The sequence below is a fragment of the Capsicum annuum genome, chromosome 6 (assembly GCF_002878395.1).
Source record: "Capsicum annuum cultivar UCD-10X-F1 chromosome 6, UCD10Xv1.1, whole genome shotgun sequence".
NCBI classification, from domain to species: Eukaryota; Viridiplantae; Streptophyta; class Magnoliopsida; order Solanales; family Solanaceae; genus Capsicum; species Capsicum annuum.
The window spans coordinates 80268500-80296243 of NC_061116.1; the positions used below are offsets into that span (position 1 = coordinate 80268500).

General features: G+C 39.4%; 1 protein-coding gene across 3 annotated transcripts in view; it reads left to right on the forward strand.

Annotated features, from left to right (window-relative positions):
* LOC107873278 (anaphase-promoting complex subunit 1) overlaps positions 1-27744 on the forward strand; it is a 123931-nt gene that overhangs the window by 17939 nt on the left and 78248 nt on the right. For all 3 annotated transcript variants that reach the window (XM_016720054.2, XM_047414778.1, XM_016720057.2), the window contains 3 exons: positions 6328-6815; positions 8810-9269; positions 9495-9833. In XM_016720054.2, coding sequence (XP_016575540.1) covers positions 6328-6815; positions 8810-9269; positions 9495-9833 — 1287 coding nt within the window. The remainder of the gene's footprint in view (positions 1-6327; positions 6816-8809; positions 9270-9494; positions 9834-27744) is intronic.

Below are 27744 nucleotides of genomic sequence, written 5' to 3' on the forward strand. Positions count from 1 at the left end.
AAAATTGTTCCAACACCTCAACCACAACACTGAAACCCTTTTTGAAACCTCCCATGATCGCTTTACGCATCATCCCGCTCAATAGTTCCATTACTAGGATGAACAACATTGGAGATAGAGAGTCCCCTTGTCTCAAACCCCTCGAGCACCATAAGAACCGCAAGGATTGCCATTCACAAATACTGAATATCTCACTAAAGAGATGCAATAAATCCATTTTCTCCATTTCTCCTCAATCCTATTTGTAGCATAATAACATCCGCAAGGATTGCCATTCACCAAAACAGAATATCTAACTAAAGAGATGCAATAAATCCATTTCTCCATTTCTCCCAAATCCCTTTTGTGTAGCATAATCGCGTCTAGGAAACTCCAATTCATATCTAGCTTGCACAATACACTTGGTACACTTTGCTTTCTACTTGAATCCACCGCTTCATTCGCCACCAAAAATGCATCCTAAATCTGTCTACCCTCCACAAAAGCATTCCGTGAAATAGATATAGTCTCGTTTGGCACCTTCTTAAGCCTCATGGAAAACACTTTAGAGATGATCTTATAGATGCTTCCCACTATAGCATAGATTAATAGGCCTATAGTCTTTCATGCTTGAGGCTCCGTCCTGCTTAGGGATGATGACGATGAACGAAACATTCAAACTTTTTTCAAAATCACATCTTTCCTGAAACTCAACAATAGTGTCCATCACCTTATTTTTGACCTTACTCCAGTGATGCTGGAAAAAAGCCAAATAGAAACCATCAGGCCCCGGAGCTTTGTGACCTGCGCAACATTCTACTGCCTTTTTTGCTTCCTCTTCCTAAATTTCCCTTTCTAACCACACACACTCCTCCCCACCAGTGTGATTAAACTCTAAATCCACCAGTTTAGGCCACCAAATCGCTTCCTCTTTAAACAACCGTTTGTAAAACTCTACAATTGCTCCCTCTGCATCCTCCTCCCCATATGTGCCACCCCATTTAACTCCATCGGCTCAATGAAGTTTCTTCTCCTATTAACAATTGCTACCCTAAGAAAAAATTTAGTATTCAAGTCCCCTTCCTCCAACCACAATGCCCTCGATTTTGCCTCCGCTAACTTCTTGAGCCAAGGCTAACTTAGCTAGTTCCTTTTTCAACCTCTCATTCGTTTCCCTCTTCCTTTCCTCTAACTCACGCCCAGCTTCTACCTTCTCTATCTCTCTTAATTCATTTGTCATCTCCCTCATTTTCACTTCTACCCTCCCAAACACCTCTTTATTCCACACCCTTATGTCTTTTTTAAGCAATTTCAACTTTTTTGCTAGCCTATAACACGGAATCCCCTCCACTGAGTAACTCCTCCAACGACCCGCCACTCTATCCGCAAAGTTCGGCATGCTTAGTCACATGTTTTCAAATCTGAAAGGAGGTCTCATCCGTCTTCCTCTGCTTCCATCTAACATGATAAGGTGTGTTACAATATGAGTAGGAATAGGAATAACATACAGAATCCTACTTGGAAAGGGATTATAATGTAGTCCTATTGGAAAAAGGATTGGAATGTAGTGTCTATAAATGGGACCTCAATGTAATAATGTAGTAACAACAATTCAATAATATTCTTCTCTTATGTTTTTTTCACATGGTATCAGAGCTTCCACGATCTTGGTAAAGAATCAAAGAGTTTCCGCTGCTGGCGGGCGGCTATAATCCATATATGCCGCCCGTCTGGCCAATGATTATGTTACCAAAAGTTGGGTCACTGACTCATTGTGTATCTTTCTAGTGACTATTTTCTCATATCCTTGCGTAGCACCATGCATCAGTCCGGTGACTACTTTTTCATATCTATTTTTCTTAGCACCGTGCTTTTTTTTGGTGACTATTTTCTCATATCTGATGATTTACGTAGCACCGTGCATCTTTCCAGACTACTTTCTCGTATATGAGTTGCATAGCATCGTGCATCTTTCTGGTGACTCCTCAGATCTAATTTACGTCGTTTCGCACGTCTTTCCGGTGACTCCTCAGATCTAATTTATGTGGGGTCATGCCATCATTCCCACCCTACCCATATGAAACAGAGAAACAAGATTCTTTGCCCGATTTCAGCTTCTGACACCTTCTGCCCATTGTGAAGTTTCATCCAGATTTTAGTTATATTGTTTGTTAGATTGTTGAAGGGGAGTCTTGAAGTAACTCGTAAAGTTGCTGCCTGTGATCAGGAGGTCATAGGTTCAAGCCTCGGAAACAGCATCTGGCAGAAATGCAAGGTAAGACTGCGTACAATACACCCTTGTGGTGGGGCCCTTCTCCGGACCCTGCGCGTAGCGGGAACTTTAGTGCACTGGGCAGTAAGGTATACAGTAAATTAAGTGTCCCACATTAGTAGGGATATAAATCTACCGTTAATGCTCTAGTGCTTTTAAAGCCCTCACAGGGGAAAGTGTAAAAGTAAGGCCATAAGAAACAAATGTTTTTTTTTTTTTTGATGGGTAAAACTTTTTATTTAGAAGGTACCAAGATGGTACAAGGCCAAGTACAAGACAAAGCTACAACATCTCCACATACATACTACATATTACCCCCTAAAAATTTCAGAAAATCCAAATATTGGTCCATCTTATCTACAGTACTGCAATAACACCAAAAAAACAGGGTTTTGATACATTACGCTAGCAATCTGTGGTCTTTTCCCCTCAAAGCATGTCTTGTTCCTTTCCAGCCACACAGTTTAAAATATACAAATGGGAATAGTCTTCCATATTTGTTTCATACTTCTCTTTTACCCTTTGAGCTTACCAAACTTCCAACAGACTGCTGATCTTCTGTGGTATAACGAGGGGCACACCCATCATGATCAAAAACAATTCCCAGCATTGTCTTGAGAATCTACAATGAAGAAACAAATGCTCAACCATTTCCAGCTCCCTGTTACAAAGAAAATATCTGTTACACATGGAATATCATCTCCTTTGCAGATTATTTTTGGTTAAACAAGCATCCCTGGCTGCTAACCAACCAAAGCAGGTTGCTTTTAAGGGTGCCTTAGTTCTCCAGATCATTTTCCACCACCAGTTTGGAATCCCTTGATTATTCTGTTTTAACAACATTTTATAACAACTTTTGACTGAAGATAATTTATCCCTGTTATTGACCCAAACTAACGTGTCTTCTTTGTCCCTATCTATTAAGCATGTGTTCAATTGTTGCATTAGTTCGCAGAAACTCGCTACTTCTCAATCATTCAAGTTTCTCCTGAAAGTAATATGCCAGCCTGAAACTGGATAGAAATTTATAACGGGACCCTCTTTGTTCAAAGCACATCTAAACAAATATGAAAATCTGCTTTTAAAACTTTCGTCTCCACACCAAGTATCAGTCCAGAATTTAATTCTGGCACCATTGCCAACCTCCAGCCTTGCATATTGCAAGAACTCATCCCATTCTTCACTTATTTTTCTCTACATTCCTTCACAAACTTTCAATTGTGAAGGATTTTGTTTCCATCCCTCGTTTTCACCATTTATTGCATCTAACATTTTTTACCAACACTTCTTCGACTATTACTCCATTGCCATTTAAAAAGTAGGCTTCTATTGTGCATTTTCAGATTCCTCATACCGAAACCCCCAGATTTCTTATCTCCAATGACCACCTGCCACTTCACCAAATGAATTTTCCTCGTATGTGCATTTCCATTCCATGAGAATTGTCTATTAATGGTGTCCAACTTCTTTTTAACTTCTACTGACATTTTAAATAGAGACATCATATATATAGGCATTCCATCCAGGAAACTATTAATCAAGGTAAGCCTTCCCCAATGACAAATGTTGTTTTTTCCAAGGAGTCAGCTTCTTATTACAATGATCAATAACTCCTTCCCAGATGCTTTTGTCCTTTCTCTTCACCCCTAATGGAAGCCCCAAATAAGTAGTGGGAAATTTATCACCTTTACACCCTAAAATGTCTGCCAGCTTTTCAACACAATTATCAGCATTAATATTAAAGATGTTGCTCTTAGCCAGATTAATTTTCAAGCCAGTGACTGCCTCAAAACATGACAGAACCCCTATACGAAATTTGATCTCTATCAGCCTCACAAAATAGAAGAGAATCATCTGCATAAAGAATATGATTAAGCATCTTGCCTTCCTGATCATTTCTACCTGTCTTTAGACCTTTTAACCAACCCAAGCATTCTGCTTTCCTTAACATTGTACTGAGAATTTCCATTACTAGAACAAATAGACAAGGAGACAAGGGACCCCCTTGTTTCAGGCCTCTGTAAGAGCCGAAATAACCTTGAGGGTTACCATTGATTAAGATGGAAAATCTCACCGCTGAGATGCAAAATCTGATCCATTCTGTCCATTTCTCACCCAAGTTTATCTGCCTCAGAAGATTCAATAGGCACTACCAATTGACATGATTGTATGCCTGTTCTAAATCCAACTTACACGCCACCTCTATTTTCTTCCTCCTTATCAGATTATCAAGACGTTCATTAGCTATCGTTGTAGCATTAATAATTTTCCTTCCTTCGATAAAAGCATTTTGATTGGGAGAGATCAAGTTATTGATAACTTTCTTAAGTCTTTCTGCCAGAAGCTTTCATATCATTTTGTATACACTCTCCAAAAGGCTAATAGGTCTGAAATCTTTGACCTCTACCGCTCCTTTCTTTTTAGGGATTAGAGTAATGAATATAGAATTCAAGCTCTTGACAAAATATCCCTTCTTGTAAAAAGCATTCACTGCTCTCCAAATATCCATTTTAACAATACTCCAACATTTTTGAAAGAAAAACAGGTTAAATCCATCAGGTCCAGGAGCCTTTTTTCCTTTGAAAGTTTTTATAACCTCTTCCAGTTCCTCCATCGTGAAAGGCCTTTCTATCCATTCCTTTTCTTTATACGACAACCTCTTAACACTATCATCCTCCCAGTTGGGTCTCCAAGATTCTGTTTCACTGAACAGATTTTTATGGAAGTCCAAGATATGGACTTTAATGTTCTGCTCATCCTGCACTAGCTCTTCTCCAATAACTAATTTATCAATGCTATTAAATCTTTTGTGAGCATTGGCCTGCTTATGAAAGAATTTAGTATTTTTATCTCCATGTTTTATCCACAAGCATCAAGACTTCTGTCTCCAAGAGATTTCTTCCGCCTTGGCCACCTCTTCCATCTTTTCCTTGATTGATACCCTTTCTGCGTCAAATTCTGCTTGGTGTTCAAGGGAAATATTCCGTCTATTATGGTCTCACTGCTCCAGTGTAACTTAAGCTTTATTTTTTCTTTCTTCCAACTTTCCATACACCTCCCTGTTCCACTTTTTCAGGTCTTCTTTAAGCAAAACCAATTTTCTTGCAAGGATCACATCAGGTTCTGCTACAACTGCATCCGAATCACACCAGTTTTTGATCAAATCAATGAGTTCTTTATGTTCAAATCACATGTTCTCAAACTTGAAGTATCATTTTCTTTTTCCCCAATCACCACATTCTAAAATATAAACTGGGGGTCTATCGGAAACAGGCTCTCTACTTCACCTGAGGTAGTGGTATGGTCTGCGTACACTCTACCCTCCTCAGACCCCACTATGTGGGAATAAACTGGGTATGTTGTTGCTGTTGTTGCACCACATTCTAAAATAATTGGACAGTGATCTGAGGTGGTTCTGGGAAGAACTCTCTGTTTGATGCATTTGAAATGCTCATCCCACCTCCCTGAAATAAGAAACCTGTCCAGTCTTGAAGCACGTAAAATCACCACCATGAAGAGGAAAATCTATTAATTCAAGCTCATTAATAGTATTTGAGAGTTCTCTAATTGATTTGGTGTTTCTGGCCACTCCAGGTTTTTCCGCCACAAACCTATCACGTTGAAATCTCCTCCAACAGCCCATGGTTGTGAAATAATACCATTAATAGAAGCAAGTTCCTTCCATAGAGTTCTCCTCAGCTTTCTATTACATGGACCATAAACCCCTGTAAAAGCAAATTGTTGTCCAGTGTTAAATGTCCTCCAAAGATACTGTAATTGACTGTTGGTCTTGATGATCATAAGACAGAGATGTTTGTGAAGATTAACTGTTATCACTAACTCAAAATCTCACATCAGAAGAAAATGTTGAGGAAAAGGTGCAAAATACAGTAGTAATTGTGCTAGGTTGTAATTGATGTTCCAGATTGGGAGGGGGGTTTGGGGTGGGGTGGAGACAGACTGCTTAAACTTGTTATCCTCAATCTGTTTCTTTAACCATATGTAGTCTGATATAGGTCTGTTGAGTTTCTGACCTGGATGGAATTATGATTCCCTTCTTTCTTTTGGTACTTCAGATTTACCGATGCACTTGGCGACGCAATCCATCATCATCCTTGGCAAATGATTGTATCACTGCAATGGCTGAGGGGCTCAACTCTATGTTGTATAATCACTTTCTTGTTCTCCTTTGGCTCAATGGAGATCAAACATATCTAAATGGGACTGATATGACTGCTGATTCTGAGTGGGAAACCTTTCAAAGTGTAATAACACGAATATTCAAAGAGTCTGATCATACTTCTGAAAAACTTTCAGATTCTGTTTCATGCTCTTCATGGGAATTTCTTATTAACAGCAGATATCATAAGCAATACAACAAAAGTTATCCAATAACTGGATTTTCAGAAATTTCAATTGATCGTCAGGGATTGTATTCACCTGTATCATCCATGGGTACATCAGAGACTGCTGGAAATTCATTATATACTGAATTAGTGGCGGAGACCCTAGATACACTGCATACTGTATACGAAAGTTTGAAACTAGACAATCTCCGTAAACGGTAACTTTCCTATTTGTACATCTACTGTTTCATCAGCTCATTGGTCATGCTAAACCATCTTCTATGTTCATTTTTCGTCTGGGTCGTTAACACTAATTATTTATGCCTCTTAACAAGTATCATTGCTAAGTGGCAGTTTGCTCCCTCTCTGCAAAGGACAGAATCGAACGGGAAAAACATATTTCAAGTATAAGGAAACCAAATTTGGAAGTTAATTTTTCATATGTACAGCCTACTACACATTCTATGTTTATCAAAACAATGTTGTTCTACCTGAAAGAGGCAGAGGGAAAGAGAGGAATCAATTCCAGCTTATCTTCTCACATTTGACCTTGTATAGAATGTTTTCTATATCTGACCGTTCACATCTACTGTTAAATTCCAGCCCCCTTTCTTTCTCCAAACTATTGTAATTATATATAGTGAACTGTGATGCCCCTTCTCACTGTGCATGTTGTAGATCTTTCTGTTCACCCCATAAGAAATAACACCAAAACCCTCTTTGATATATTTTTATACAATTAACTGAAAGTTGGGGCCCTTATTAGGATGCATAAAATGGAAACATTGAAAATATTTGGTGGAGCCTTTATAATATCAGATTGATGTCTGTGAAATATAATTCAACTGCGACCAATGTCAAGATATTTGTATCATCATTTAAGTTGGATAGGATGAATGTTGAATACCGAGAAAGTTTTGAGCACTTCTGCCGATTTAACTTTCTTTGTATTTCTAAATCAGATTTTTTTTTTTTTTTAATGTTGGTTCGTGAATTGAGTGGCTGATGGAGGACACTGTGGCTAGAGTTGTAGCTTATCTGCCACCGAAGTTAAGCCAAAAACTTGTAAATTATTATCTCTGAGTAGAAGTATTTTAATTATGAAACTGCTTATGCTTTTTTCACAATTTCATCATTGTTCTGGTGCTACGGTTTGACCAGATGCCATAGAAAGTGATTGGCATTGCTCTTGCAAATAATTAGGAAAAAAGAAAAAAACAGAAGATGGTGTGACGTGTCATAGGTTGTTTGGGTTTTCTGCGGAGTCATTTGTTTTTTCATTTACTTCCGATGTTATTTCCTATCCAATAACCAGGTATTCCTAAAAAGTAAACTTGCAGGAATCTCTATAGATGAGAGCTGTTTGCTGTAAATATGATCTATTTGCTGAACTTAGAAGAACCTTACCTGATGTCCCGATTCCTACCTATATTGCCTGCAGATAGCTAATCTTACCTCAGAGAATCCATAAGGAAAAAGAAAAAGAAAACAAAGTAGCAAGTTGTGCATGAGTTTATGTACTCGTTTGGCCATGAAACCAAAAATAACTTCACTATTTTTGGATTTTTCAAAGTTGGAGTTGGAGATGTGTTTGCCCATAGTTTTTTTTGCAATAAATATTTAGAATTTAAATGTATTTTTTTGATAAGTACAAAAGTGAAAACAAGGTTTTAGTTGTTTTCCAAATTCCAAATACAACTTCAATTTGTATTTGGAATTTTCATTGCCAAACACTGGTTTTCAAATAAAGTGAAATAATTTTCCGGACAAAAGTGAATTTGTAATGGTCAAATGTGTCATATATCTTCCAGTCTCGTCGGATTGCAACTCTAAGGTTGATAGTTGTCTGGATAATTTTGAATCAGAACCCAGTTTGTTTCAGTTGGAAACTTATTAATGTCATATAATTGACTTTATAATCCATCTCCCTCTACCAGGGTAGGGATATTGAGTTTCTAGTGGGTAAAGTATATCAGTTGCCAATGAATCGGCACTGTGCTTAGGACTTGGTGTTAATGGTTTAACATATATTTGTATATCAATGAGCTCTTCCGTTCCATATAAGCAATTTTTTTACTGAATTAACACATTGACCTCTGCAGTTTTCTTGATTTGACTGATTCAAAAAAAGTTCCCTTGATGCATTTGTAAAATTCCTTTGCATACTGCGGTTCCATTATCTCATATTATGCACTTAATGTACTTAATGCAGAGATTTGGGTCTTCTGGTGGTTCTATTATGTGATATTGCAGCTTTCCTGCGTGAAGATTGCTACCTGGATCATTATATACGTGACTTTCCTTGCCTCTCAAAAGGCCATGAAGTATCTCTGACCTCATCTTCCAAGAGAATTCCGCCTAGTTTATTTAGGTGGCTTGAGTCCTGCTTGAAGCATGGGTGCAGTTCTGCTAGTATTAGTCATCTCCCATCTTTGATCTTCAGAGATGGAAGTTCTGTTGTCAACTGGGGAAGGAAAATTGTATCGTTCTATAGCCTGTTATGCGGCGCTGAGCTTTTAGGGAAGAGGTTATCGTCTGGTGTTTCTTGTGCTGTTGCATCTGGATCGTATAATACTCCGGAGGAACTTACTGTCTTGTCAATGGTTGGAGAAAGAGTAGGTCTGCAGCAGTTAGACTTGTTACCTGCTGGAGTCTCTCTTCCTCTGCGAGATGTAAGTGAAGAGCTAAAAGAAGTTTACATCCAATTTCCTATCTAAAATAAGAAAGTGTTTGGATATTCTGATCTATTCACTTGAACACACAAATATGGCTGCAAGGGTATAATGATGTCTTTGTACCCTTGATGGATGTACAATCTTCTGCTTTTAATTGCGTCAGTTCACATTAAAATTGTACCCAGATGTTTCCATGCACTCAAGATCTTCTTTTTTATTCAGGCATTGGATAAATGCCGTGACTCTCCTCCAATGGATTGGCCTGCTGCTGCATATGTTCTTCTTGGCCGGGAGGATTTGGCTTTCTCATGCTTAGCATATTCAAGAAAATCTGTGGAGCTTGAGTCCCATTTGAGTGTAAATATGACATGTATGTCCACTCCTTACATGTTGAACCTGCATCCGGTGACAATTCTGTCCTCAATATCTGACACAATACAGTCAGGAGATAACAAGCTAGAGGATGTAGATTCTGTTGCGGGATATGTGGCTGATGGTATGGAGCATATTTTCAACTCTGGCATCCAGTTGCGTTATGGTCGTGATCTGCGATTGAATGAGGTTAGCTTATTGATTTTGTGCATGACCGGAAATAGATGTTTGCAGGCACTGTTTGTAGTAGATACAACCCTGCCTCGCTTTTAGGAGAGCTATCCATGAATTACCTGATGATAGTGTCATACTTGCCTGAACTGGTGGCTATCCAATTACTCTTGTCAAGAGTCAATTCACATTCATTTTGTTATGGAAACCCGACTGTCACAGCAGTTTTGTATTGATGAGCTTGACTACTGTGTGCTGTCCTCTATTTGGATGAAGTGAGTTTTGTATTAATAAATAATAAGCATCAAGAAGATGCAAACAGATTTCATAATCAAATGGTGAGAACTCCCGGTAGTGCAAAAACTTAGTATGAACCGGGAGTTAAATGGAGAAGCAAAAACTTAAGTCTGCTAAGCCACTGAGAGGGAGCTGATAAAATCTAAAAGGGGGAATAGGACCATTTAGGGTGGAAAGGTTGCTCCAACTAAAAATATTCGTCAAACAAATGAAATTAAGAGAGAAGTTAGGAGTCCCATCAAAACATCTTCTGTTCCTCTCTGTACTTGAACACCAAAAAATACAAGCTGGGATCATTTGCCAGATCTTCTTGATGGATTTATCCACTTTCCACAAACTCCACCTTTCAACGGCTTCATTTGAATTGAGAGGGGGTTGTCCAGCTGATTCCAGAAACTGAAAGAAACGTAAGCCAAAGGTCAGCTGCCCCAGGACAGTGCAACAGCAGGTGGTTTACTGTCTTTATATTGTGGTGACACATGAAGCACCTGCTCACCACCTGAAAACCTTTTTTCTTGAAATTATCTTGAGTTACAATGGCATTATGAAGGGCGGCCCAAGTGAAGCATTTAACTTTTGGGGGTTGTTTTGTCTTCCAAAACCATTTTCCAAGGTGAAAGATCAGTCATTCCATCAGCTGCATTAATGTGATTGTAACCTGCTTTCACTATATATGTCCCTTTGCTTGAGTTTCCCCATCTTAAGCTGTACGAAAGTTGAAGATTCATTGAGAAATATTCCAGTAGTTTATACTAACAAGTAAGTTTCCCTAGCTCTAAATCTTGTTTGTCCTGAAATGAATATCCCAGATGTTGCGTGCCTTGTTTTCAGCTGCTGAGGAGCCTTTTAGGCACAGCCTGGGGTGAGTCTTAGAGGGCCCGATTTATCATCCATTTATCCTTCCAAAACTTGATAGTAGAGGCATTTCCAACCTTTTTTTTTTGACAAGGTAAATGTATATCATTCATAAACAAGGCCGAGATGCCGCATACAATGGATAAACCAAAAGGTAAAGAATCTACAAAGCTGATTCTCCACAAAGTCTACCCAATTTTCTATACAATGCCATTTCCAACCTTAAATGATACTTTAAAGAAATCATCCTTCAGATTGTTAATATGCTTCCATGGACCAACTCCATGAAGGGCTATATCTTTTTGGCACACCAATTATCCAATTTTCCATATGTAGCATGAACCACTTCTTTCCAAAGGTTTGATGCTCGTTGGCCATATCTCCACCACCACTATACAAGTAGGCTTTTGTTGTGCTTGCTAAAGTCTCTGACACCCAAGCCACCTTGTTCCTTAGGCAATAAGAACTTTGCCCATATCACAAATGAGATTTCTGTCCACTTGATTCCTTTCCAAAGAAATGTCCTCCTTAGACCATCCAGCTGATCCCTGGGATTCTTTGTTAAATGACCTTTTCAAGTCTTCTTTTTAATTAAATATAGTATTAAGTTTTTTTTAAAGGGAAATGACCCACTTTTGAAAATTTTAATTTATTTGTGATTTAAAAATTATTTTTATAATCTTAATTTAAATTTTAAATTGTTAATTACATAAATATGTACAATATAATATTACATGAGGTTACTACTTGTTAATCAAGTCTCAAATTTACAAAAAAAAAGTCAAACTATTTGTGAAATTAAATAACTTTTGACACAAAATTCAAACCAAATAGAGATGTTGAAAAACAAACAAAATTGTTAATGAGTAATAATATAACTAGCTAAATAATAATATTAACCTATTTTTGTTTTAATTGATCACAATAAAACACAAAGAAATGTCAATATTTAGTCCATTAAAAGTGAAAATGAACTCCTCAAAGAAAAAAAAAATCTCATGGTACTTATGAGTTATAGCGTGTTCATCATCGCCACATTATCTTCATCAAACACATTTGATTCCTTAAAAAATTTAGTATTTTAATTATTTATGTCTTATAAACATATTTAATATTTAAATATCTATGATAGTTCAAATAGACTTTGTGTTTGGACTCTTTTTTAATTCTTAGTACTTTATTCTATTTCTTAATCATTTTTTGTTTGACCCACGGGTCAACCTAGCCCATATTGCTCAAGCCCCATGAGCCAACGAGCTTATACAGGATGGGCTAAAAAGCCCCGTTCTCAAACGGGATATAAAAATTGTGGCCCAGTCTTATCAAATTATAAGCTGGGCCAGGCTGGCCTAACGGACTTGGCCCATATTGATGGCTTTATTATAGACATTACATTCCAATCCTTTTCCAAATGAGACACTTTATTACAGTCCTTTTCAAGTAGAATTCAATATGCTATTCCTATACCTACTCATATTCTAACACTCCCCCTCAAGCTGGTGCGTACGAGACATATGTATTAAGTTGTTATAGATGTAATTATCTCGAGGATAGTGAGGGATTTAGGTGAAGATATCTGCAAGAAAACTGGTATGAACTGCTTTGGACGTTTAGAAGGCCTCAGATGCAAAGGAACAGTTCGAAAAAGTAGTCGGAAAAGTAGTAAATGTTGCTGGAAAGTCGATTTGTCGTTGGAAAATTGCCGAAAGCTGGTATAAAATATATGGATCACTTCGAAATCAAGAGATGAGTAGTTCTTGAACAAGAAAGTCACCGAAAAACTGATCGGAACATGCTCACGCGCTGTATTAGTAGATTTGACAGCTGAAAAATAGTCACAATCTGGGAAAAAATTCTATAGGTTGGGTCGGAATGATGACCCGACCTGATTGATAAAGAGAATTATATGGGATATGGTCGGAATGACAATACAACTCTTACTGGAAAAGAGAAATTATATGAGTAGGGTCGGAATGGTGGTTCGACCCTACTGAAAAAGAGAAATTATATGGGTACAACAACAACAACAACAAACCCAGTTTATTCCCACATAGTAAGGTCTGGGGAGGGTAAGATGTACGCAGTCCATACCTCTACTTCTAAAGAATTAGAAAGGATGTTTTCGATAGACCCCCGGCTCGAGACACGGAATACTACACAAATACATAGTAAAGCATGAAACAAGATGGCATAACATAAATACGACACCCATAAGTAATAGAAAACAGAGAAAAGTAAACAGATTCGTAATAAAGCATGAAACAAGGTATCATAACAAGAATAATACCCCCACCAAGTAATTCCCTACACTAGCGACCCAAACTAACCCTAGCCTTCTGCCCTAATTCGCGTCCTCCAGATCTTCCTATCTAGGGTCATGTCCTTAGTGAGCTGTAACTGCTCCATGTCCTGCCTAATCACCTCTCCCCAGTACTTCTTCGGCCTACCCCTACCCCGCCTAAAACCATCCAAAGCTAGCCTCTCACATCTACGAACCGGGGCATCCATGCCCCTCCTCATCACATGTCCGAACCATCTCAATCAGACTTCCCGCATCTTATTCTCCACTGGAGTCATACCTTCTCCCTGATAGTCTCATTCCGAACTCTATCCCCCCTAGTCAGCCCACACATCCAACGAACATTCGCATTTCCGCCACCTTCATTTTTTGAATGTGGGAGTTCTTAACTAGCCAACAGTCCGCTCCATACAACATAGTCGGACGGACTGCCACCCTGTAGAATTTGCCTTTAAGCTTAGGCGGCACCTTCTTATCACACAACACTCTCGAAGCGAGCTTCCACTTCATCCATCCCGCCCCAACACGGTGCGAGACATCCTCGTCAATCTCACCGTTACCCTGAATCACGGCCCTGAGATACTTGAAACTATCCCTCTTACATACCACCTGTGATTCCAACTTCACTACCACCTCATTCTCCAGCCTCACGTCATTAAACTTGCATTCCAAATACTCTGTCATGCTCCTACTCAACCTGAACCCTTTAGACTCAAGAGTTTGTCTCTACACCTCTAATTTCTCATTCACCCCCCCCCCCTCCCCGCGTCTCATCAATCAAAACTACATCATCTGAAAAAAGCATACACCAATGCACCTCTTCTTGAATACGCCGCGTCAACACATCCATCACCAAAGCAAACAAAAAGGGACTAAGAGTAGATCCCTGATGCAATCCTGTCGAGACAGTGAAATGCTCTGAGTCTCCTCCCGCCGTCCTCACCTGAGTTTTAGCTCCATCATACATGTCCTTAATTGCTCTGATATATGCCACCGGGACTTCACTCACCTCCAAGCATCTCCAAAGCACCTCCCTGGGGACTTTGTCGTATGCCTTCTCCAAGTCGATAATCACCATGTGCAGGTCCTTCTTCCTTTCCCTATACTGTTCCACCAGCCTTCGTACCAGGTGAATTGCCTCTGTCGTTGAGCGGCCAGGCATAAATCCAAACTGGTTCTCCGAAATAGACACTATCCGTCTCAGCCTCACCTCGACCACTCTCTCCCAAATCTTCAACTCAATAACTTAATACCCCTATAGTTATTGCAACTCTGAATGTCACCCTTGCTCTTATAAAGAGGGATCATAGTACTCCACCTCCAAGCCTCGGGCATTTTCGCCGTCTTGAAAATTTTGTTAAACAATCCAGTCAACCACCTTAAACCAGCCTCGCCAGAAAACTTTCAAAAATCCATCGGTATCTCATCAGGCCCCCTCGCCCCACCCCTTCGCATCCTGCGAACAGCCTCTCTAACCTCCTCTACTTTAAAACGTCTACAATAACTAAAATCCCGACACTCCTCTGAGTGCTCCAGCTCCCCTAACACAATAGCTCTATCCCCTTCGTCATTCAAGAGTCTATGAAAATACGACTGCCATCTATTCTTAATGTGGCCGTCCTCCACCAACACTGTACCGTCCTCCCCCTTAATGCACTTCACCTGGTCGATGTCACGACCCTTCCTCTCCCTAGCCTTAGCGAGTCTAAACAACTTTTTTTTCCCCTCCTTTCTCCTGTAACCCCGCATACAAGCTCTCAAAAGCTGCCGTCTTAGCCTCCTTCCTAGCTAACTTGTACTCTTCTCTGTTTACCCGCTTCTCTTCTTCGTCCTTACTCTCAACCAACTTAGCATACGCCCCTTTCTTGGTCTCCACTTTCTTCTTAACCTCTTCATTCCACCACCAATCCCCACGATGATGCCCGGCCCGGCCCCTAGAAACACCCAACACGTCACTAGCATTCTCCCTGATGCACCTAGCCACCCTATCCCACATACTATCCACGTCCCCCCTACACTCCCACACCCCATTCCCGCCAACTTCTCCCCTATCTCCCAAGCATTCACTGGCGTTAAGCCGCCCCACTTAATTCTAGGTCTACACTCCTCAACCCTTCTCTTCCTATCCTTTCTTATACCCAAATTCATAACCAAGAGCCTATGCTGGGTTGAAAGATTCTCATTCGGGATGACCTTACAGTCCTTACACAACACCTTATCCTCTTTTCTAAGCAACAAAAAGTTAATCTGGGTCTTAGCTATCGCGCTTCGGAAGGTGATCAGGTGATCGTCCTTCTTCGGGAAGCCCGAGTTCACCACCACCAGCCTAAAGGACCTCGCAAAATCCAATAGAGTAGCCCCTCTTCATTTCTTTCCCCAAAACCAAAACCACTATGCACATCACCAAAGCCTCCCGGTAACGCACCGATGTGCCCATTGAAATCTCCTGCTACAATAATTTTCTCCGAGCTAGGCACACCTCTCACCACCTCATCCAAAGTTTCCCAAAACCGCATCTTCTCCTCCCCATCCAAGCCCACTTTCGGCGCATAAGCACTACACACGTTCAGGGTAAACCCTCCAATGACCAACTTAATAGTCATCAAACTATCGCTGATCCTCTTTACCTCTACTACCTGACCTTTAAGCTCTTCATCTACTAAGATGCCAACTCCATTCCTAGGCCTCTCGCTCCCAAAGTACCAAAGCTTGTAACCGTCCATATCCCTAGCCTTAGACCCTACCCACTTGGTCTCTTGAACACACGCACTATTAATCCTCCTCTTTCTAAGAATCTTCACAAGCTCTATGGACTTACCCTGAAGAGTCCCTATATTCCAAGACCCAACCCTCAGCCTACCATCTCTATCCACACGTCTTCCTCTACCGCCCCTGTGGCCAAACCTTGGCCACCCTTCCACCCCCGTCCTTTCCTCTTCCCCCGCCCCTACAATGGCCCCCCGCCCCAACCCCCTCGGACATGACCCTATCCAACCATCAACGCCCACAGCCACTACTATAAGAAAATATAAGAAAATCTAAACAATGGTAGTAACAAAGTAGCAGCAGAAAATACAAGGCTCACACAAATTAGAAGAAATAATCAAGAAACAAAACTAAACTCAAATAGGGAGAAAAAACAAAATCGAGGTAAGGACAAAACTAACAGTAAGAAAAATAGAGCACACTAATGGCCTGGCACCAAGGAAAAGACAAGGAGCAAAATAATATAAAGAAATCAAACTATATAAAGTTACGAAAGAACCAAAGTTTGGATGTCACCGGGACGCCTCCGTGCTGCTGATCCGGCAATGTTGGTGTTAGAAATTATTTGGGTAGGGTTGAGATAATGGCATGACCCTACGCAAATCAAATCTGAGGCGTCACCGAAAAGATGTACGGTGCTATTCAATTCGATATGAGAAATTAGTCGGAAAGATGTAATGTACTGCTCAAATTAAATATGAGAAATAGTTCGGAGAGATGCACGGTGCTACGCAAATCAGATATGAGAAAGTAGTCACTTGAAAGATGCACGGTGCTACGCAAATCAGATATGAGAAAAATAGTCATTGGGAAGAAGCATGGTGGCCCATCTTTTTCTAACATGATCATTTGCCAGACGAGCGACATATATGGTTTTATAGCCGCTGCCAACAACGAAAGCTCTTTGATTCTCTAACAAGATCATAGAGGCTCTGATACCATGTGATGAAATATAAGAGAAAAATACTATTGAATTGTTGTATTCACATGATCACACTGAGACCTTATTTATAGATATTACATTCCAATCTTTTGCCAAATAGGGCACTACATTACAATCCTTTTCCAAGAAGGTTCTATATGTTATTTCTATTCTTACTCATATTCTAACACCTGGAATGTGAGGGGTTTGAACAATAGGGATAAAAGGAGGATTGTCCATAGTTTGGTTTTGGTGGCGGATTGGAAGGCTAAATCACTTGCCTCCGGGAAACCAAATTAGAGGCCGATATTTTTGAGATTGTCAAACAATGTCTTTTTTTTGTGTGTGGGGTGGGGGTGGGGGCAGGTGTATTAGACATGCTCAGTTGGAGGCTAGTGGCACAAGAGGGGGGGGGGGTTATTATGTCATGGGATAGTAGAGTCTGGAAGAGGGAGATTCTAGAGATAGGTTCCTATACTTTAACATGTAAATTTGTAGCTCAGTTTCAATCTTTTGCTACCACATTACGGGAGTGTATGCTTTATTTTTTTTGGGAGTGTATACTCCTAATTGCTATGTTGAAAGGAGAAAGGTATGGGAAGAAATGACGGATATTAAAGGTCTCGTGAAAGGACCTTAGGCCATTTGTGGTGACTTCAACACCACTAGATTCGTATTGGAAAAAAGAAATGGTAGGAGGAGAAATAGGGAGATGGTGGAGTTCTCAGATATCATTAAAGATTTGAAGTGAGAATCAAATGTGAAAAGAAAGGGACTATCAGACCCTTTGATTTGAATCAAAGGACGGAGAAGAAGGATATGAAGGGGGTAGCTCTTTTTCTTAGGTGATTTGAAGTTATATTCCGGCGTCCTTTTTCGTCCGTTTTACTAATTTTAACTAGCTGTCAGTGATTATTTAAAAACAACACTGCTTTTATGGGGGAAAATAGAATCTACTTCGCAGTTGGCTGTAAGTCTTACGATATCACCAGGCTGGCAGCCAGAGCTGAAGTTTGGTTTGAATAGGTTGAGAGAAGCCGGGATCTGATGCGCAGAACAACTTTCAGCAAGAAAACAATGGAATGGATAGTCTTTGTATTACGAGAAGCCCCAAAAGACTATGACAACCATACGAGTAGGTGGAAAACAAATGAACAATATTCGGAATTTCTTTTGTTCTAGAAAACACAACAAATTTGGAAGATTTATAAGCATAGTGACAAGACAAGGAGGGAACAGATCGGTCATTATTATCCGAGAAGTTACATTTAATGCAGGATGGGGAGACATAACATTTAAGATTGATAATTTCATCAAAGAACATAAACGAACATTTAATACAAATATTGCTAGGATGATTGATCCAAATGTTCCTTATGCAGATTCAGTCAGGACTAGCAAATGGCAATCAAAAGAAGCATCTGAATCTCTGGTCAGCAACAACAACTCTATCATCATCTTTGGCGGTGATGTTAACTAGGAAAAGGAAAATGGCTTGCTGGGAAGATGTATTGTTGGAAGCTTTAGTGGAGAAGAGAAGGAGAAACCAACAGTGTAAGATATCAGAAAGTTCGCGGTGAGTACTTGGAAGAATGCTTTTGGAATTAATGTATACGAAATGGGGGGTTGTTCTTTTCTGTTTGAGTTTCCAAACAAGCATATGGCCTAGCATATTCTTCAAGGTCAGTGGGCATGGAAACAAATGAAGATTCATCTCGAATGGTGGTCGCCGACTGTAGGCTGTCGCACCAATCGAGAGGCCTCAACGTGGATAAGAGCAGTAGGTCTTCCTCTTCAATTTTGGACCGAGAAAATGTTCAAAGCCATCGGAGATCATTACAGAGGATGACTGGAAACATAGGAAGAGACATCCCTGAAAAACCATTTGAAGTGGGCGCGAATGAGAATCAAAAGAAATGGAAAAAAAGTTCCAAAATAGGTAAAGATAGTCGACAATGGTCTTACCTTTTTAATTCCGATATGGAGCGAGTCTAGAACTATGGTGGTCGCCGGAGAGGAGGAAGTTCTGCAGGTTAGGGATCATTGGCAAAAAAATCCTATACAGTTAAAAGAGAATAGGTTCTGCTTTGATGGAGAGAGACACGTGGGTTCTTCAGAGCAGGTACCTATTTCAAATAAAACAGTTGGCAAGGCCCACCAACACATGTCATGGAGAAGGGTTTATTTTTCAAAAGAAATAGGCTGCTTTTAATTAAGAACCAGTTTTATTTACTGAGGCCTATCTCTTCGATTCTAACCAAGCAAATGTCACATGCTCTTTACAAGCAGAGCCAATGCTAGAGGAAACAGAAGCAAACTGCACAAACATTGTTTTTTTTGACAGTAGCTCCGGAGACATGGTATCAAAAATCCTAAAACAAGATTAGCCAGCAAGTCCAACAAAAAATCAAATACAGAAGAAGGGGAAGTTTATGTAGATGCAAAGGCAAATATAGAAAAATGAGAAGCACAGATTGATGTCAATCAAGACCATCAAGACATGCAATTGATTGATTGCCCTGATGATGCGGCATGGAACATTGTGGATGCTGAACCTTTAAACTCAGAATACCTAGAGGAGGGAAGTGATAATGAGATGGATCTGTCAATTTGGGTCCACCAAAATATAATCAGGTTAAGCAAGGAATTTGGGGTTTAATTTCAAGGTTGCAGAAAGGAAACTTTGGCTCTTTTCAAGAAGATCGATAGTAGAATAAAGTCAAATTTTAAAGAATTAGAATCAAGGGTCACAGAGACTCCCAAAATTAAAGGCTTACAAGAATTGAAAGGGTTGGCCATAAACATGAAGTTTCAAGCTACGGGGGCGTGAATTAGGGGGAAAGGAAATTCTAGGATGTTCTGATGAGTGTCAAAATAATTTCATGGAATGTGAGGGGATTAAATTGTAGAGATAAAAGGAGGGTGATCCAAAATGAGAAATGTTTTAGCAAAGATTAAACAACAGATTATGTTTTAGCAACCAAGTTAAATTTTTGAAGGCCAAATTGAAAGATTGCAAGCACTTATGGGAACTTTAGAGAAGAATAAAGACTTGATTCATAGCAAAATTGCAGAGATTGATAATATTCAACAGAATAGATCTTTAACTGAAGAAGAGGCCATTCACAAAGCTAATTTGTCCAGGGAATTTGACGATTATTCCAAAAAGGAATAGATGGCATGGAAGCAAAGATCGAGAACATTGTGGATTAAAGAGGGTAATAAAAACACGAAGTTCTTCCAGAGAATTGCAAATGCTCAAAAGAGGAACAGTCATATTGATCATTTGATGGTGGAATGAGAAGCTATTGTGGAGACAGAGAACATAAAATTGGAGATCATCACCTTCTATCAAAAGCTCTACTCCGAAAATGAGAAATGGAGACCTTATTACAACATGTACCAGTGTCTTACCATAAACACAGAGGATCAACAGGAATTGCAAAACCTTTTACGGAGAAAGAAGTTTTGGATGGTCTCAAGGCATGTGCAATAGATAAAGCACTAGGTCCAGATGGGTACACTATAACGTTCTTTGTACAGTGTTGGGAGGTCGTAAGGAATGATGTGATGTCCACTATGCAGAACTTCCACTCTTAAGAAGTTTTTGAGAAGAGCTTCAATATACATGCTCTTATTCCCAAAAAGAATGGGGCTAAGGAATTGAGAGATTTTAGGCCGATTAGTTTAATAGGGAGCATATACAAATTGTTATCCAAGATTCTCACAGAGAGAAGAAAGTAATGCGTAAATTAGTAGATACTCAACAGATGTGATATGAGACCAACTAAGAAAATCGAAAATGAGAAGAGAACACTAAGATGAAGCCGAGAACACAATAACAAGAATCAAACTCAAAACATACAATAAAGGAAAGATAGTTAACTTGACATAAGAATCCACAAAGAAAGAAGAACCTTAGGGTGTATGAAACCCTAAGACCCCTAATTTCGTAGAAACAAACACCAAGCTCTTACGTGAACCTCAAGGGAATCGGAATCCCCAAGAAACCCACGTTTCTAAACAAGTAACCAACACAAACGATTCCACGTTTGTCACAAGTGATTGCACACTTGCAAAACACTCATAAGAGTATTCTCTCAAAATATCATCAAAGTTCTTGAAAATAAATCTCATAGGAGTTATTTATAGTCTTAGTTCTAACTATTGCATAATAAAATGACCAAAAGGCCCTTAATGAGGGGCAACCTTGGAGTGTAATGAAGCTCTTCTCTATGCTTCAACACTTGTTCTCTCGGTTAGGCATAAAAGGCAAGCGCCAAGCTTGAGTCTTTATGTGTTGGCCTCCAATGATGTCGTCAAAAAGATGGTCATTTGGCTCGTATCATCCTCCCTTCTTGAAAAGGATTCGGCCTCAAATCCACACTTTGCAAAACCAAAGAAAGGACAAACAAACACAACATCCTAATGGCATGAGGGTTAGGGTTAGCACAATCAATCATAGCATCATGCCAAGGTTGTACACACTTCACATCTAAACAAACATCCTTGAAGATATTAGAAGAAAAGTCAACATTCAAAGTGCAAAAGAGTTGGCTATGAAGAGCATCAAGAAATTCCCCTAAGTTAGTCCCATAAACAAAATTACCAAGCAAATCATCACATGTTGGAACAACTAAGGGTAAAAGCAAGGAGTCGTTAGGGAGTAGAATACCCTTCCAATCACAAAAAACCATGTTTACACACAAGGCATACTTAGCACTGACATGGCTATGCTTACAAATGAAGAAAATGGAACGACAAGAGTTATGTGTACTTAAGATGCTGCCAAGAACAAGATCATATGACGGTAGGAACAAATAACTTAAGTACCGCACATCCTTTTTACTTGAACAACCTTCCAAGAGAGAGCCCAGTTGTCTATCCACACCATGCCACGGTTGCACACATTTTTGATATAACCAAGCATCAAAATCATCAATCAAGGGTGTATAACCCAAAAAAATAAGAACTACTTGGTCATTCAAGAGATTTGGACAAAGGGGTATGCTAGAGGAACCATGGTAATCAATCAACCGCTCATGAAGGTTCACATGGATTCTAAGTCTCTATAACCTCATAACTCCTCTATAGTACTTAAATTTGTTGGAGGTTCTTCCTTTACACAACTTTGGCCTCTCAAGTAGATTAGAAATCTCCAAGAAAGACTTTTCGTCATAGGGATGAGTTCCAACATCCTCACTCGTTGTTGGCTTGTCTTTTTACCCAAGCACCGAGTGGTGTGGAGAAAAACCACCATATTTCCAATGATCATCGGGATCAAATGGAGAGAGTGTCCATGCACACAGATTTAGGAAGCACTTCCTTCCTTCAAGATTACCACTAATACAATCATATGTTTCTTCTATACTAGCATGATCAACAACAAGAACAATTAGAAGGTCACTCCCATTCAATCGACCAACATTTTCAACATCACCATCTTTACACATAAGTTGGTCTTCATGACTTCCACAAGGTAATGTACTATCACTTGTCACAATGGATTCAACACTAGGTGGACACAAATCAATCTTGCTAGAAGAATCAATTTTATTATCATTAGGATCAACTAGTGTATCCACAATCTCAAGTTGTACATTATCATCATGAAGTGAAGGGACATTTAACTCACCTAAAGACAAGCCATCATTAACACTTAGTTGGCTTCTAGCCTCATTCACTAGAGTGCAAAAGTTAGCTTTGTTACGTTGTAGCTCATTTGGAGCATGTCCACTCAAGGGAACTTGACAATTTGGATGCTCTATCAAGTTATCCAATTTCTTGGAAAGGGAGTTTTCAAGTGAATCAAATCGGTTATTCATATCATGTTTCATGTTCATTATGGCCGCCATCAAATCTTTCATGGTTTCCTTTCCCGATGCCATAGTACCTATTAAGAACACTAAACAATACAAAAACAACAAACAAGTTAAGGTTAGAAAAGAAAACAGCCTCACAAGCTCTCAAGCTCACACCTTTTGAAAAGTCACTCAATTGGCGTCGGTTAGTGTTGATATCTTGTTTATACTCCAATGAGATTACTTGGTACCAATTGTGGCTTGAGGTCGGAGTAGATTCTTGTTTGAAGACTCAATTAAACAAAGCCACGTATGGACTTGAATCAAGAAACTACAACGAATCAAAAAGATAAAAACACACAAAGAACGCAAACCAGAAGAAAACGGATTCAAAAACTAATCCACAACCTAGTAGATGATTGCTAGTTGCTAATTAGTACTAGAATCAAGAAATGAAACTAAAGAAACAAGGAAAAGAAACTTAGAATCTAAAATTTGAGCCTAAGAATGAGTTGTACGGATTGATGACGTGGCAGCCTTTGGTTATTTGAATTTTTTTTTGGAAAAATTTCTTGTTTTCAACTTGAATTGATCAACTAAGGAGGAGTGGAATTCAGTTTTGGGAGGGAAACAACAAGACTTGGAGCCTTTTTCAACTTCAAAAAGAGAGTGACTTTCCTTGCATCTTTTTGGCAAAACACCTTTTTGAAAGCCTTTTGGCTCTTTCCTCTTTTGTAAAGTCTTGGGATGTGCCCTTTCTCCCTTTTGATAATAAGTCTTTTTGAAAGACCTTTTGTCCCCTTTCTTCTTTAGGATGACCTTGGAATATGTTTCAATACTAACAAGGACTACACTCTCTTCCCCCTTTGTCTTAGATCAAACAATCACTTTCTCTTCAAAATTCAAGAACAACTCAGAAATGGCTCAAAATTCGGATCTAGACTCTAGTAGTGTTAGCGTAGAAGGACCTAACACTAGAAACAATCAAAACACACAAAACACTCCTAGATCTAAGTTCAAAGTCTCGGCCAAAGCACAAAAAGGGGACAAATTCTTTTTTTTTTGATTTTTCGATTTTCTACACTTCTTTTTTGTGATTTTCAAGTTAAGAAGCCCAAGATTGATCTCGTAGGAACAAAATCAATCCTCGCTCTAATACCAAATGATACGACACCAACTAAGAAAACCGAAAATGAGAAGAGAATACTAAGATGAAGCCTAGAACACAATAATAAGAATCAAACTCAAAACATACAATAAAGGAAAGATAGTTAACTTGACATAAGAATCCACAAAGAAATAAAAACCTAAGGGTATATCAAACCTTAAGATTCCTAAGTTTCGTAGAAACAAACACCAAGCTCTTACGTGAACCTCAAGGGAATCGGAATCCCCAAGCAAGCCATATTTCTAAACAAATAACCAACACAAATGACTAAAAGAAGGTGATAAAAACACCAAGTTCTTCTGTAAAGTGGCTAATGCCCATAGAAGGTTCAACAACATTGATCAACTTGAAATACAACGGTAAATCACAGTGGACCCTGCCAAATAGAAGAGGCTATCATTGAGTTCTATTAGAATTTATACACTCAGTGTACTCAATGGAGGCCTATCAGTTTGTGTCATGACTGTCCAGTTTTGTGTATGGAGGAGAAAGAAAACTTGCAATGGAGCTTTGAAGAAGAGGAAGTCCTCAGGTGTTAAAACTTTGTGCATCTGATAAGGTCCCTGGGCCAGATGGGGTACACTATGAGGTTCTTTATCAAATGTTTTGAAGTACTGACGCAGGACATTGTGGAGGCTTTCCATGATTTTCATAAGCATGGTTACTCTGAGAAAGCTATAGTGGTACTTTCATTGCTCTTATTCCCAAAAAGAAAGGTGCCAAAGAACTTAGAGACTTCAGACCTATCAGCTTAATTGACAATGTCTACAAATTTTTCTCCAAACTCTAAAGTGCTTTCAAAGAGGTTGACAAGGGCGATTTCAAATCTGGTTGATGATGAACAAACGACATTTATCAAGGGTAGACAAATTATGGATGCATTGTTAGTGGCTAATGAAGCTGTGGATTCGAGGCAGAAAGATAAAAGACCTCGAATCTTTGCGGACTGGATATCAAAAAAGCCTACGACTATGTGAATTGGAGCTTCCTTCTCAACCTTCTGGACAAGATAAGATTTGGGCAGAAATGGCTACACTGGATCAAGTTTTGCATCTCAAGAATTTGTTTTTCTATACTCATTAATGGTGCCCCAACAGGTCTCTTCAAAGCACAAAGGGGTCTTAGGCAGGGGGACCCACTATCCATCTTCCTGTTTGTGATTACTATGGAAGGACTCAACAGTATGATGGAAACAACCAAGGATAATGGATGGATAAGAGGTTTTGAAGTAGCAAAGTCTAACTCTGAGAGTCCAGTGGTGTCTCATCTCCGATATGTTGATAACACTTATATTCTGTGATGCTGATAGGGATTAACTAAGACATCTCAGAGTAATTCTAGTACTCTTTGATGGTCTCTCAGGACTACACATTAATTAGAGTCAAGAGTATGTTATATCCTATAAATGAAGTGATTAATATGGAATCCCTTGCTGCTATGTAGGGTAGTGAGGTAGGGGAGCTTCCTACTGTATTCTTATGCATGCCTTTTGGTGCCAAGTCTAAACCTGCAGATATCTGGAACAATGTCGTAGAATGGTGTGAGAAGAAATTGGCGAGATGCGAGTCACAATACCTATCTCTGGGGCAGATCGACTCACAGACTCTACTGTTGGTTCTCTTCCAACATAGATGATGTCCCTGTTCCCTACTCATGCTGGGGTCATCAGTAGGTTGGATAGCATCAGTAGAGATTTCTTATGGAATGGGAATTCTGAATGAAAGAAGATCCATTTGGTCAAGTGGAAATGAATTATTTGTGGAAAGAAATTGGGTGGTTTGGGAATCAAGAAAACTTAAAAGCTCACAACAAAGCCATCAGGATGAAGTGGTTATGGAAATTCTCATTACAACAGAACCAACTTTGGGTAAGTGTGACTAATTCCAAAATATGATCAAGAGGGACAATTGAATGACCAACGAGGTCAATGTGGAAGTTCATTAGATTACTGTGGAATGAATTGCAAGCCCATTCCAAGATAAGAGTGTCTAATGTGAACAAATTAGCTTCTGGAATGATAAATGGCATGAAGTTGGTATTTTCAAATTAGCTTTTCCGGATATCTTGATACGATAGAAACTTGGAAGACACGAAATCACTCAAAAACAGTCCACAAACACACTCCAAAACAGTCCACAAATTACTAAGATCCTTGGACCGATTGGAGACCTCTCTCGGATTCACAAATACAACAAGAATACAAGGTGAACAAGGTGTATTTCACATCAAAACAACAACATTACGTGAAGAACAAGATGAACACAAAAGTACAAGATTCAGATTTAACAATAACAACAAGAACACAAGATTACAACACAAACACTAAACACGATTACAAGAAAGTAAAGGGGTAGATAGATAGACCACATGAAGGTATAATCTTAAGAACCCAAGAATGGACACTCTTGGACCCTTAACACTACACACAATAATAAACCTATCTCTTACGTGACACATGATCGGATTGCACCTCTCTAGCATCAATGTTTCCAAGAAAGCAACAACAAAAGAGAATCCACCCTATTGTTGTATCCTAGTTTCAGTTGGTGGCTTTTTCAAGCCCTAACTATGGTGTTTCAAGTCTTACAAGACTTACCATAATATCCAAAAACTAAGTGAATAATCCCTAACATGTTCCTTATATATTACAAAACAAATATAAGTTAAAATGACCAAAAGGCCCTTCAAGAATGGGCACCATCTAGTGTAATTTACGGGCTGATTTGGGTGCATTTTGGGCCTCTTTTACACGTCAATTGCACATGCCAAGACTCGGGTCGAGTCCAACATGCACTCTCCTAAGTCCATAACTGTGATTATTCCCGTATCATCCTCTCCATCTTGAGAGGAATTTGTCCACAAATTCACAGCTTCACCTCGTTCAATTGGTCATGTCAAACGAAACCTACTCAACACAATTCGCAAACAAGTCACAAAAACAAGTCAAAAACCGTCCACAAAATCATGAAGAATCCGAGGGCTCAATAGCAACAAGTCTCGGCCAACATCTTCATTTTGAACCTCGGTTTCCTCTCCATCTTAAGTCTTGTCTTCAATCTCATCCGAAACAAGTCTCCTACCATCATACAAGTATTGTAGTAGTCTCCATATCCTTCATGTTCCTTTCTACCATACTCCTCTACATGGATATATCGGTTTTGGTGAAGTGAAGTTTCGATTGAGAGGAATGATTTGGTAAGGGGGAGCTTCGGTTGTGGAGCTTGGATGGGAGAAAATTGGCTTCCAAGTCCCTCTTGTTGGACTTGATCGAATTGAGGGGAAGCGACTCATTTAGGTCTCGGGCTTGAGGACATTTGTTGTCTTGGCTTATGTCTATGTCATTTAGTGGTGGTCTTGGAGGGTTGATCGTTTGAGCTAAAGCTTCGGGGGTAGAAACATGAGAGTCCACTCGATCCAACCTCTCAAGTATAGTAGTCATATTCGAGCCCAATTTGTCAAGACCCACATTCGCCTTAGCTATTTCTCGGGCAATAGCATCTAGGTGGACCAAAATGGTGTCCATTATGGCAAAGGAGTTACCTATAGAAAACAGCAAACACATTAGTTGTACAAAAACATCCCCACTCTCTTTTTATTTCTTGAATCTCGGATCCCTCACACTCAATCTCACAATTGTTGCAAGCTTGCTTGTACTCCGAGTGGTGTTGAGAGGTGAATCCAACGTTGACAAGGGGTCCAAAGAGTAAGGAAAAATGGGTTACAATGACTCAAAGAATGACTCAAAATAATCAAGACTCACTAAGGAAAGTTAACACAAAGAACGGGTTCAAAACTAATTTACAATCTAGTAAATGATCACT